Here is a 14,580-nt window from a genome sequence, read left to right on the forward strand (position 1 = left end):
ACCACCGTATCCATGCTCTGACAAATAAGATCATGACAACTCAACACTTTATCTTATGTGTCAGCCTATGTGTCAACCATTCCCTTCCTATTATTTTAATCATTTATTTTTGAAAAGCGTGCTGTTATCACCTCCCTCCTCTCTCTCATACGTCACTTTACTTTTACAAAAACCCTCATCCTCTTTCTCACTTGCCATCTGCTACCAGCTCCCCGCCTCGATCTCTCTCTGCCCACCCACAAGTACATCACTCTCTCCGCTCCTTCCTCCCTATCTCTCTCATTCTCGTATTTTGTATTTCTTCATTTCTTAAATTTCAAGTCTGATTTCTTTCTCAATCATAATATTTTATTGACCTTTTTCTTTTAAAAAAATAGAATTGAAAGGTAAATATATATAAGTAATATATAATTCTGTTTTTTTATTCTCACGTTTTCTTTTAAGGAATAGAATTAAAATAATTAATAACTAAAGAACATAAAATGACAAATTTCAAAGTAAAAAATAACAACAGATTCATGCCTGATTATCTATCAGTAAAATTTTTTAAAAATTAAATTGTTTTGGGACCCCTGATGATTCTCCCAATATATTACTTTTTTGGTCCTATTTACAGGATACTGGGAAATTTTTTTTATATTGATATATAATTTTACCTTTAATTTATTATTATATTGATTTTGTTTACATAAGGTATATTATATACTATCTCTAGTTCTATTTATATTTATAGACTATAAACATGGTCTTATAATTAGGACTGGGGATAGTATTAGATAGGGATAAAGTTGAAATATTATTGAATTTTAAATGATAGTTAATAAAGTTCAAAATTTTTCTTGGTTTATATAAAACATGTTAGAAGTGACTTATAAATAGGATTAGGAAAATATAAATGAAAGGTCTGAATGAAAAAATTGGAGTTAAATCTAGATATTATTAAAAAAATCAGGAGTTCAAAAAGTGTGAATAAAAAAATTAAAGTTAAGTAGAGATATTATAAAAGAATCAAGAGTATATTATAAAAAATAAGAGTTGAACGAAACATCAACTCTATTTTTTTTGAAAAAAAAAAAGAAAAGGTAAATAAAATATTATGATTGAAAAAAAAAATCAGACTTGAAATGTGTGGGAAACAGTAAGAATGAAGGAATACAGAATATGAGAATGAGAGAGATAGGGAGGAAGGAGGAGGGAGAGTGGCGTGCTTGTGGGTGGGCAGAGAGAGACCGAGGCGTGTAGCTGGGAGCAGATGGCAAGTGAGAAAGAGGGGTGAGAGTTTTTGTAAAAGTAAAGTGACGCATGAGAAAGAAGAGGGAGGAGATAGCAGCACGTTTTTCAAAAATAAATGATTAAAATAATAGGAAGAGAATGGTTGACACATAGGCTGACACATAAGATAAAAGCTATTGAGTTGTCATGATCTTATTTGTCAGAGCATGGATACGGTGGTACACTGGGAGCATGTAAGAATTTCTCTTTGAATGAAGGCCTCGCAGAAATAAGCGTTTGAAGATATTATTGAAATTCAGGGGGAATTGATTACATGAATGAAAATCTCACTAGCCCTCGTTATACCTTATTTTCATTTAATTATTGCAGGGACGATGCGTTCATCTCAAATGCTATGCTAAATTATAGTCTCAGTCTCCACTATTGTATCGCGTCCATTTGCTCCATCATGTAAATATATCTTACGAGTTTACTTGGCGTCAAATATAGCACCCGAAAGGAAGGGGGATTTTTTTTTGGGGGGGGGGGTACAAGGAAGCGGAATATTGATCAAGGGGCAAATCCGAACGAAAGAGAATGGGCCTACAGGCTCATGATAAAATTTCAAAATAAGAACGAATAGTTGGTATGGTCCTATTTCTGCCCCAAGCAAGGCAACCACGATCCAAGTTCATATTGGGTCGGAGACCTATGTATCCTGAACAAGCCCATTATTTTTGCCATTCGCAAGCGGCCCTGAATCCTGAGCCCAGAAAGTGCGCACAAGCCACGATTTAGACTTCAGTGAAGGAGTGAAGGACGCACGAGAATCGTCTCTGACAACGAAGCTAGGAAAGGGATCGAGAGTTGGAGACTTGATGAAGGGGATTGTATTCTCCAGCTATTTATCGCTGGAGTAACTATGTAATAGAATGATCATTGCCATTGGGCAAAGCATGCTGGTCATAATTCTCGTTCGGGCTCCTCTCAGTTCTTCTCAACAAAGAGACGCCAATGCCCGGAGTCATAATTTCTATGGCTTCTGTGACTTCTTTTTCTGAGGACTGCAACGTTTTCACTCTGGTACCGCCTTTATTTAATTCTCTTCAAGTTCACGATGCCCTGCTCCCGTTGCCTTCGGCGTAAAGTCATATTTCTCCGACGAGTTCAGTTTTAACAACAGAATTATTTAATATATTTATTTTGTTATGAATTAAATTGTGAGTGAAATAGCAAGATTTAATTCTCCTCAGGAAATAAGGCATCAGTGGGCACATCATTGAAATGCGCACGAGCAAGGGGGTTATGGCAACGGCATATAATGCTCTGGTGCTTCACCAACCATTCAAGAAGCCAACAAAACTCAAGGAAGCGTCATAAGATTAACATTATTCTTAATTGCAGTGGAAAGGAGGCATTAGAAAGACAGAAATGGCGGAGAAAGTATGATTGAGTACATGCTGCCGCAAAAATCAGGCTTCACTTGGACAACTCGGCAGAAAAAGTGGTGGCCAGGCATGTGGTGGTTGACGGGGACACACCGCTTGAGCCACCCAAGTACCACCTCTTGATCGCATCCACCACATTAGCATTCTCCACCACGAACTTGGAGTCTTCCTTCCCCTCCAAGGACACCACAATCTGCACACAACCCTTTGCAAATTAGAAAAGGGCCATCCATTTTGGCAACCCACTGTTTACTTGTTCCTCAAATTTACTTACCTCAGCCGTCGGAGAATTTGCTGGGAAATAATATGTGATGACCGAGTGTTTCTTGAAGTACTTGGACTGGAAAAACTCCACAACTTTTTCCAAAGCTTCTTCCTCCTCCTCCTCGTACTTGTCCTCTGCTGCCAATCGATCTCTCACGGCCGTCTCTATCTGGGTTCCATACTGGGAACCCTTGATCTCCTTGATCACCACTATTCTGATAAATTTCTCCACCGGGGCTGCACCGACAGAATGACACAAGTTTGTTTCAATTTCGTTTTACCAGATGTGGAAGCTTTCCGTACAGAGACCAATACATGATTAGGATTGTGTGTTACGTACCAGAGATGAGAGTAGCGAAGAAATCATCGCTGTCTTCCAGCTCCTTGGCGGTTTTCCCCTTCCACTGCTGCAAGTGATTCACTATTTCGGGCTCGAAATAGACCCCAATGGAGTAGAACTTGACTTGGAGGAAGTGAATCTCCATGTCCGTAATCCCTGGTCAGAACAAAGAAATCAATCTAGGGTCGGAATAGGAAACGTTGACCTGCGAGAACAGTGATACAAAATCCGAAGAAGAAAACGAAATCGGGGATTAAAACTAAAAGTGAAACTGACCATGACCGAGAAGAGAAAGGGGCTTGGCAGTAGTGATCTTGGAAGGATAAGAGATTTCATCGACCATCACCGTTTCAGTTTGAGCAGCCACTGCAATTGAAAGTCACAAAAAGGTTACACGTAAGTAAGCAAGCAAGCAAAAGGAAGAGAAAGACAGAGAGAGGGGGAGGAAGAGTAGCCTTACTGGTTGTGGTTGCAGGCGATTGGGGGAGAAAGAGAAAGGTTGAGAGGGGATATGTGAGGGGCAACAGAAACAAGAAGGAAGGAAGAAGGGGGAGTTGATAAGGCAGGCGCAGGAGACGGCTCAATGGTGCCTCCTCAAATCAAAAGGCCCAGAGGAGGTAGGTAGGGAAGGGAAGTTGGTGAGGCCGTGAGATTATCATTTCCCACCGTCCCCCCATAAATTCCATTCTGCTGTGCCCACCTTTCTCTTAATTACCACATCCTCCATTCATTATTACTAGTCACGACTTGGATCTTTTGTTGCCTTGTATGTGTGCTTCCGCCACCTAATCACGTTTCAAATACATATCCAAAAATTGAGAATGAATAGCGGATGATTGCTGACTTCAATTTAGTTGTGCTCCAAATTCTGCATGCTTTCCCCCGCCACTGCCGGGTTTGGTGGCACTGGCACGAGCTCTCCCCTCCTTCCTTCTACCTACTCATCTCTACCCATAAACACACTCGCTTCGATCTTTTTAATGCCAACAATTTCCTCGCATACAAAAAAGGTATTTTAAGCAAGGACCCAGTCATCGGTGGAAATTAATTTTACTGCGTTGACCAATATGCCCATCCTTTTCTTTTTTTTCAGCAAGCAACTATAATGTTTTTTCAATGCCCCAACTTTGATTTTTCCATGCTTAGATTTTGGTTATTTTCGATTTTTGTATGCGTGCCTTTGATTATTTAAAAAAATATATATGCGAGTATAACCATCTTAAAATAAAAACATTAATTATCACCAATATTCCTCCAGGGTCTTCAAAAGCGTCATTTTCCGTGACGTGGGTCGGAGTCAAAACTGGGTTGCTGACAATTTTGTCGCACGAAATGAAAGTAACAACTCACAAGCACGTGCCTAATACCCGAAGCTAACAAGACTACCAGCTAACAAGACCGAAGGAGAGATGGGGAAAAAAAACAACAGAAGTTAAATTTGCAATTGATAAAAAGATTTAAAGAAAATCCAAGTCTGGTTTAGATTTCCCAAAACGATTCACGTGGCAGTTTTAAAAAACAAAACAGGAAATTGACTGTTTCCACATTATATGGAATGGACTCATGTGTGAAAAACTCAAACAACAACAAAAGTACAATATCACCTGCCTCTCGTGAGTTGTGGGTATGAGAACTCATTGTTGGGTTGGGGGGAGGGGAGAGATATATATTTAAATTTTTAAATTTTATTAGTTGTCATTTAAAATTTAATAAGTTTTTAACTTTATTTCTATTTAATATATATTATATCTCATGTAAACAAAGTTAACACAATAATAAATAAAAAGTAAAATTGTATATCTATATAAAAAATTTCTTTTAATACCCTATAAATAGGATAAGAAATATTTTCTTTCACTGCTTTATAAATAGGATTAGAGAAGTATATATAGATGAAGGTGTGAAAATACTCCCTTCAGTCCTATATATAACTCTTAAATAACTGAATCACGTTTAACGAACTAGTCATTAAAATTAGTTAAAAATAATAAATATATCATAAATATATTTTTTTTCAAATTTGCCTTTATTTATTAAGAGATTAAATGAGAGAATCAATAAATGAAAAAATGATGAAAGAAAATATATAAGGGTAATATTAATAAAAGAGAAGAAGTACTAAATACATTTAACTGAGGGCAAAATAAAATAAAAAAAGGTGTTAAGACAAGTTCAAAAATAAAATCTATATTTTGGATCAAACTTCTCTTCAAAAAGTGAAGTTCATATATATACAGGACCGGAGGGAGAAGTTATAAATTGCCGGCAAACGACACATTCGTATTAATATTAATAGCGATGTTCAAAATTCAAATACTCGTCTGTTGAGAATGTGAGCTGCATCCTCTGGGCTTATTATCATTTTTATGCTTCTTCACCGCAGTCCCCGGGGAGTCCAACGTGCTAGTAACCCACCAAGCTGGTGAAAATACCGTGTCAAATACAACATAAAATATGACGTTTGTAGGCAGATATACATTTTGGGGGTCGGTCTCGAACCTTCCTTTTTTTTTTTGGGTCAAAACAGGCCAGAGACCAGTCGCGTCGCAATTGTTTTATAAGAACTAACAAATTTGAAATCCAGTCCAAGGTTCCAAGTCGAAGTCTGCTACGCTGCTTCCGAGTCTTTTGCTTTTTTGGTCAAAATACGCTGCTTCCGAGTCTAGGGTCCGCTTAAATCATCTGATTCTCGTCCCAATTCTCAATCTTAGAGAGTATTTGGATAGAAACCAAATCATGATTTTAGAAGTACTTTTAGGATTTACGAAGTAAATCTATTGAGTAGTTTGTCTCATTTTGCAGAAAAGTGATTCTGAGAAGCACTTTTAAGAGTTGCCAAACACCCTCTAAACGCGGTGCTGAATTGCTTCAACTTCAGGTGGAGTTGCAGTCAGGCATTTCTTTTGGGCCCGTTTCCCCTATAGTTGCTGTCCTTTAGCAGTTTGGGCTCTTCTTCACTCTCATTCTTTAACAATATTTTGTCTGCCCATGGGCTTAAGTTATTACCTGTCCCCTAAAACTGAAGCCGGATCATAGCCCATCACAAATTTTTTTCCATGCATTGGCATCCTTCTACTAAAAACAAAAATCTTAGTTCAAACACCATCAAGCACTAAATATGTGTATATTTCCTAGTGAGAATTTAAATATTAATTTATCACATTATGAGAGACTAACTTTTTTTACTAAACCTGGTCTTTATTATTGGTCCATCACAGAAATATTTCTATAATTTTTTAGTAACACTTTTTTTTTGCACTCACATCTATTGTATGTAAAAAATATGTTCTTATCAAGATTTCAATTTGCATCGTGTTTATCTGCTAATAATTTTATTTATTACATGCATTCTAAATTAAATTTCTCAATATTATAAACTACAGAGTAATCTTTTCTCTTTTTTGTATTCGATGTTCTCATATTGTTCTAATTATCTTTTTTCCTTCCTGAAGTCCTAATTATCTTTAAATCAAATTCACCTAAACTCTTCTTGTATATATTAAAAAAAAATCATAATCAGCCGAGCATTTTTGCAGCACTCTCATTTTTAAAACAAAAACAAGAAAAGGTCCTGGAATGGCCAGATTCTTCCGAACACGTGCAATCTTAGTCCGGATCCATGAACGGTCAGAATTAGAAGCACAAGTGGGGGGGTAAACGATCAGCGATGGATTTTGTACCGTCAGAGTCACACATAACATTTAATGCCAGTCAAATTGTGACGTCATGGCAAAAAAGAGGGTATTAAATTGGACCGTGTGTTTCTTCACCAAAAAAAAAAAAAAAGGACCGTGTGTTAACGTACAATGACATGGAGCTCAATCTGATGTGTCAATGTGCTGGCATCAATCCCCCTGCAAAAGTGTTGACGTGGTGATCCACGGGTCCAACGTGTCATGGCTCTTCAATTCTATTGGCCAAAGCTTTACTCGGAGCGAACGCCCCTGTACGTCTGCGTTCCAAATGCATGCGCTTGTCGCGGGAATCCACGTGCCTCCCCACATCGGCCCCGCCCGCCAACCTGCCCCAACTTCGTCTTCGGTTCTTTACGTCACACCCACCCCTCCCTCATTATCGCATGCATTCAATCTTCCGCTTCTTCTTTTACTCCACCAATACCCGCTTTCCATTTCATTATTGCCGCGTAAAATTATTCCCAACCGAGGATCTACGGTTCTCTTTGCCTTCAAAATTTTCACACTACTGCGGATCAATACCCAGTCCTTAAAGGCTCGCACCGTAACCAAGTAGGTTCGATCGCAGAGAAACAAAGCCCCTCTCTCCTAAAGCAAAGGGATTCTGTTATTGGGAGTTGAAGCAGCTTTCACAAATCCCAGAAACGTTAGAAATGTGAGTTTGAAGCTCCAACTCTCTTTATTACCATATAGCGCTCTCCGTGACCGTGACAACGGAAAGGAGGAGTCCCCTTCCATCTTGAATTTAAAGCTTCATATCATTATAATACCCACCTCCTTTCTCTGCTATATCCTCCTCCGGCCTGCTCCTTCCTATTCACTTTCTCCTCCTCACGGATAACACAGGTCGATTTTTTTGCCCGTCTCTTGTCAGTTAAGACCCCAAAAAGACTCGTTTTTGCAGCGGATGGCATCGGCTACAATCGGGATAGGGAACAACAGCTTTATTGGGGATCGCGTGGGGAAATGGAAGATCAAGAATCGGTGTAGTGAACAGTTGGTGGTGATCAGTCATCAGAACCGCTCAAGAGGGATACGGAAGGGGAGGATCTCGGCCACCTCGGCGAGTTTGGAACCGATTTGGAAGTACGAAGGAGGGGGGAAAGAAAAGCACCGCAGAAACGACGCCGTTGATGCTCACGAAAGACTAGATGAGTGGATGAAAAATTCGGTGGTGGAGATCGTGAAGAATTTAAAAGAAGCGCCCCTGTTAGTACAGGTGTATCCAAAGAAGTCAAACGCTGGTGAAACGACGGCCCTTAAGACAGATCAGAGGGCAATGGCGGATGATTGGGCGGGGGTGGTGGAAAAATGGGAAACGGGGGAGACGCCATTGCCGGAAGGGGTAATATTGGTGGAAGAATTAGGGGATGAAGGGGGAGAAGGAAAGGGGAGGACGACGAAGGCGTGGGGGGTTGTGGTTCAGGGGAGAGGGGTGGGAGCCGGGCCCATCTGTTACTTGCTGAAGACGAGTCGGGTCAAAGCGGGTCCTGGAATGAGTCCGTTTTGCACCCATTTCTGCTTAGTCCGAGTAAAGAGTTTCAGGGAAACCGCTGAATCGCAGCTCAAGAATTGTTGGCTCTTGCAGGGCCAGGGACCCTGATGGTTCGGATTCTGCAATTGACTTGAAAAAGTGTACAGATTCTGAAGATGATCAGTATTGCACCTCGAAGGCCAAGTTTGTTAAATGGTTGTATACAGTCAATTCAGGTGAATTGTGCACTTGATCACTAATATTAATAGCTGCCGATTTCTATGTTTTTATGGATGTAAGTATTTGTTGTTAATTTTTTTAAAAACTATATAGCGAAGTAATATTGTATTCAAACCCAATGAAAGATGTAGCTCCCACTCAATGACTTTTGTGGCACTACAGGCTACTTTTATTAAGTGAAAATTACGCAGAACCATTAGTTTGGAATACACTCATTATTTAAGAGAATATTCTTTGGCAAAAGTGACGTGTATACATTTGTGAAACTTAAACAAGTCTACAGGAATCTAAATAATTGATGATAAGGATGAGAAAGATAAGTTTTTTAATTAATGAGAGGTCAGGTAGTGGTAATTTTTGAAATAATAGACCACCACTTACTAATATTTAATTCAATTTCAACCTCCGGATTGTGAGAAGGGAAACCAAACTCAAAGCTGCAGCCTTATTTTTTGTTGGCCAGAGTCACAAGTTATGGCCACTATCAGAAGTCGGTCGACTTATTATGAGCGCTTTTGCTTATAAACGTTGTCGTGTGATTCAGACAAATCCGCTTGCTTCCCTTCCTCCTCCACTTACGTTCGTTGATCTTCGCCTGAAGGCCCGGAGAAGCATTATATTGCACCCACGGGCTGCAATGGCTGCACAACTTTTTTGTTTTGAAGAGGCTCATAAAATTACTCAGAATACGAATTATTGAAATGGAAGCCATACCATCCAGAAATGATTTAACAAAATAAATTTTAATTGAAAATAAATAATACTCTCCGATCCTTAATATAAGATCCATTTAACTAATTTGATTAATTAAGGAAGTTAGGTAAGTTAGTTAATTATAAGAAAAGTGACACATTTTTCCTAAAATACCATAATTATCTTTCTTAATACCCTATCTCCCTCTTCTACTTGATTATGGTTGATGGAGTATCCATAAAGGTAATTTAGAGAAAAATGATAAATATGAGAAATGGATCTTATATTTAGGACTAAAACAACTCAAAATTGGGTCCTATATTAAGGACCGGAGGAATATATTGATATTATGATTCTGAGGATTAGATACAAATGTTTTCAACATCTGTTCAAGTCATTGAAATAACAGTCCCCGTGAGTGGGGATGGGGATGGCAGTGGAATTAAACGAGGTGGGTGGCGTAGAGCAAAACGTGTTTTTTAAAAATCGTCCCCCAATTCATTGTGTTTGTTCGATTCATTTTCATTGTTTCGTTAATTTTGCAGGGTTTTCAAATTCGTTAATACTATACTCCTGTCGCGGTATCCACGTTCTGCTCTGCTCCATTCTGTCCTGTATAGAGTATTTTCAAATATAATGTTTAAAAATCAATCTTCCGGTCTTCCCAAACTTTCAAACTTTAATCTTACGTCATACTATTTCTAGTACTTAATATAAGAATTAATTTTGATGTTTATTTTGATTTTAAATATAAAATCTTAATCTATCTTGTTTCTTCTAGTTATTTATTTTTTTCTTCAAGATAGCTTTGTAGTAATAATAGTTTTAAATAATAAACTTGACTAACAAATGTATTTTAGGAAAAATAACATGTATTCATTATAAATTAATTAATTTTTTTAATCTACTCAAATTAGTCTATTAGTTCTTATATTAAAGATAAAAACTAGTGTAATACATACTCTTTGATTCTAAATATAAGATTCTTATACTAGTGTGTATAATAATCATATATTTAGAATTGGAGCGGTATATAAAGAGGAGGGGAGAGGGAGAGAGACTTCACTCGTTTTGTAAGGTTGACGTATCTTCAGATTCTGTCCAGAGAAGCTAGTTAAAAAAGTTTCTGTCCAGAGAGGCAACAGAGATCGGATTCTCAGGGTATGACATATAAGTATATAGGAAGAGTTTTACTTTGATTTATATGAAATTTACTTATAAGTGATTTCAATTTTGATTTTAAACAGAACCTTTACAAATCTATTTAAAATAATTTATAAATAGTTTTTCAATCATAATTTATAAAACAAGAGATAAATATATGAGAAGAATTTTGTTTTATATATATAAGAGGTATTTATAAATGTATATCTAAGTGATGCCGAACGAACACGTCGTCATACTCATCCTCATCCTTTTAAGATTCCTCTTGCCTCTTTACCTGCTCGTCCATTTCTTCCTCCACATTCCCAGCTCGGCATCAAAAGATTGAATTATTTTTTTGTTTTTGTTTTTTGTTGCGAATGAATCTCGATCCACCACCTGCATAAATCCCTTACTCTTTGGCAATATGCTTTCTTAATTGTAATACCATCTCCGGTCCTAATTATAAGAGCTAGTTGACTAATTTGAAGAGATTAAGAAAAGAAGTTAAGTTAGTTATTTGTAGTAAATATATAATGTTTTTCCTAAAATATCTGTACTAATTAAATGTATTGGCTATAATTACTATTATTAGAAGGATTATCTTGGAAAAAAAATATATAAATATGATAAACAAAGTGGTTTGAGGTCTTATATTTAGGACCAAAATAAAAATCAAACAGAGTCTTATATTAAGAACCGGGGTAGTATTTGGGAGACTAATAACTGTTTCTACAATATGATCCAGACCAATTAATAAAATTATCTATTGCAAGCCATCTTTCCAATAACACCAACAACCGTAGATTGGGATTAGTAGCCGTACAAAAATCTTTGTCAATTATTAACCATTTTAAACGACGCAAGATAGTAAGAATGCAGACAAGAAAACCTCAATCTCCCAAACCTCTCTCACCATAGGAAAAGGTAAAAACCTGTGTTTTCTGAGATTTTATGTAAACCATTTTGTTCTGAGGGAAAAGGAATATCAACAAATAGCCATTCAACAAGCAGATTGGCTTAAAAGGGGGCGGGATAGAGAAATATCTGGTGGAGACAAAGAAGAAAGAAACTAACAACGAGATAGCAAGACATGATAGGGAGTATAAGATTTTGTTGGGAATAGAATTTGCAGATGGTCTCAAAATGGGTCACGAAAATGTCTGTGATTTTGATTTTTCCTAAAATTCGTCGAGTGGGATTTCCATCTGCATTTACTCTCCAGGTATACAAGGCCATGCATGAAACCTTCATGCACTTCTTGTGACGGTCCACTTGGTCCTTATTTCTCTCTTCTTAGCAGGTCTTTGTCAGCGAAGCGTGTCATCCTTCTCATCGTCCTTGTACTCCTTATTAATCCTATCGCAGTCTGCTTTGCTTTACCGGACTACTTTTCTTACTCATTAAAGAAACGTAGGATGGAGGTCAGTTGGGAGAGCATGACCACTAAGATATTGGGCTCAACTTCTTCTTCCAGCTTTTCGAATTGGATGACGGAAAATGGCCCCACTCCTCATGTCTTAGAGGTTGATGACAATCTCGTTGATCGCAAACTTGTCGAGAAGCTTCTGAAGAACTCTTCTTGCAAAGGTACCATTGTAAATGCGTCAAGAGTGAATGGTACTAGATTAGTGACAAGCAGAAAAAGGGGCAAGGGCATTGGAATTCTTGAACTGATAGCACACATCAAGAAGGGAACTATGAGTAACTATTTGAAGCAGAGTCTTCTCTTTACAAACCCCACAAAACTTAAATTTTCACTGACATGTTTGATATGATTGTTTTTAGAGATCCAAAGTTAATTTGATTATCACAAACTATTGTATGCCTGGGATGACAGGCTACGATTACTCAAGAAGATCAAGGTAGATATAAAGAGCATTTTCAATCAGTTTCAGTTTTTTTCCCGCCACATTTCCGAATCTTCTCTATCAAGGTGCATGAAGGAATTGTCTATCGTGAAGGAAGTTCCTGTGGTCATCATGTCATCTGAGAATGTGCCGACCCGGATTAGCAAGTAATTCCCAAAATTCTTATTTAACTAATATCTGTTTCTCGCTAGGGATGTTAGGTTTAGGTTTTTCTTTCTCATCCACTCCTTAATCCTTAATTGTTGTGCTGATGAAACAGTGTTTGGAGGAAGGAGTTCAAATGTTCATCCTAAAACCCCTTAAGCAATATGATGTTAATATACTGACTTGTCAATTCATGAACTGCTGAGGCCAAACATATCTTGTACTCAAATCATTTAGTAGCTTTCCACGGCTACTTCAGACCAGTTTGTTCCAGTGAACTAATTCCAGATGTTTTAGAGTAGACAGATTTTTCTCTCTTTAAAAAATGTTGTCACGTCCTATGAAATCTCAAACCGATTTCAGGTTTCTTTAGTTGAATTTGCTGTGTTCTTTTCTGTCTTTTTAGGTTTTGTCCCGGTTTGAGCACAACATTTCAAGCGAGCACACGCCCCAGAAATGAGTACATATCAACATCTCAACCAATCAATTGAATACGTACTGTCAAATTTATAACAATTCACATTATTTTTCAATCACTGATAGCGCCGCTTTTTCAAGTTACTAACTGTCATGAAAAATTATTGGTGATGTCTAGGCGAGAACTGTGTTTGAAGTGTGAACGCGCAAAAGGTATTAATGTGAAATCTTACCGTTGGGTACTTGGGTATGTTCCATAAGCTGACTCAGTAGGCACGGATTCACATTAATAAATAAATACAGTTTACATGACAGTATGATAGAAGGCGACGCATGCGTGTGATAAATATTGAAATACTACCATGGAGTCCACAAGAAATAATTAGTGTGGCTCACAATTCAATTCAATTCAATCAGTCAGGTCAAAAAATTCCCATTCAATCAGATCCTATGCTCGAAACAAAAAGCCCACCAAAACCGCGTTTTATTGACAACAGCCCTCTGCCCAAACATGGTTGGCGTGTTTTGGTCATTGATTTTAAAAACAGAATGTCTTTCTGTTAAGACTCGTGATAAATCTTCCTGTACTTTCTATAACTTTTAAATAGTGCAAGTCTCCCTTTTTATATATATATATATATATATATATATATTTTTATAATGGATATAGATTGTTTATACAAATTTTCACATGCAAGATTATTTTGAATAAAAATATTCTCTCCGGTTTTGAATATACAAGTCAAGAAGAGTTTATTTTAGTTATAAATATTAACCCATTTTCTTGTCTCTTTCATTCTTGGTATCTTTTTCAAACCAAGTTATTCTCATAAGACTACAAGATCAATTATTAATTATTAAAAAGAAAAGTAGTTCAAGAAAATCAACTTTCTTTATAAATAACCAATTTACCTTATATTCTTAATATGCGTGGATTATTTAATGTTTAATGTACCAAACTAAAAAAGAAAAAATAGCAAATAAAGACTCCCAATATGTGAAATTATGATTTGTGACTCTCAATTTGAAAAATGACAAATAAAACCTAGTTTTATATTATAAATATGAAATCTTAGTGAAATATCTAAAATGTCTTTTAATCAAGTTGTGATTTAGTTTACTGAAATTGTCATTCGCTAAAATGAACTTGTCATTTTTCATAGTCAACTTATCATTTGGCATACCTTCAATTAAGTGATCTATTGAAGTTATCATTTGCTAAAGTGAACTTATCATTTGGCTGAGAGGCATTTCAGACATTTCACTAAGATTTTATATTTACAATATGGGACAGAGTCTTTATTTTCTATTTTTTAAATTGAGGGTCTCAAATCACAATTTCATATATTATGGGGTTTTTATTTGCTATTTTTCTAAGATAAAAAACTTTGGAACGTAGAAGGAAGGAAGGGAGGATAAAAAAGAGGAATTAACTTTCATTTTTTTTCCAGCAAAGAAAGTCATTTTTACCTATTATTTCATTAAACAGAATCTAAAATCGGTCCAATTTTGAGTACTGAATGACAAAACAACAAGGATACGAAGACTTTCCGCCAAAACAAAAATCCACATGCTTGCTTCAGATTTCCCTCCTCAAATTCGAAGTCAGGTAAAGGATATATTCCTTTTTATCATTATC

At 36.8% G+C, this 14,580-nt stretch overlaps 2 protein-coding genes across 2 annotated transcripts; one reads left to right on the forward strand and one right to left on the reverse strand.

The window, feature by feature from the left end:
• Positions 1-2,526: 2,526 nt before the first annotated feature.
• Positions 2,527-4,118, reverse strand: LOC114738402 (probable chalcone--flavonone isomerase 3). Its single transcript, XM_028926452.1, has 5 exons — positions 3,725-4,118; positions 3,541-3,630; positions 3,265-3,420; positions 2,935-3,161; positions 2,527-2,853 (listed from the first exon to the last, which is right to left on the reverse strand). Coding segments are annotated over exons 1-5 (636 nt in total). The 5' UTR covers positions 3,726-4,118; the 3' UTR covers positions 2,527-2,691.
• Positions 4,119-7,451: 3,333 nt separating this feature from the next.
• LOC114738389 (uncharacterized) lies at positions 7,452-8,901 on the forward strand. Its single transcript, XM_028926429.1, has one exon. The coding sequence runs from the start codon at positions 7,867-7,869 to the stop codon at positions 8,560-8,562; it is 696 nt and encodes a 231-aa protein (XP_028782262.1). The 5' UTR covers positions 7,452-7,866; the 3' UTR covers positions 8,563-8,901.
• The last annotated feature ends 5,679 nt before the right edge of the window (positions 8,902-14,580 follow it).

The sequence above is a fragment of the Neltuma alba genome, unplaced genomic scaffold (genome assembly GCF_004799145.2).
Source record: "Neltuma alba isolate B1F8T4 unplaced genomic scaffold, ASM479914v2 tig00013589_pilon, whole genome shotgun sequence".
Lineage (NCBI taxonomy): Eukaryota > Viridiplantae > Streptophyta > Magnoliopsida > Fabales > Fabaceae > Neltuma > Neltuma alba.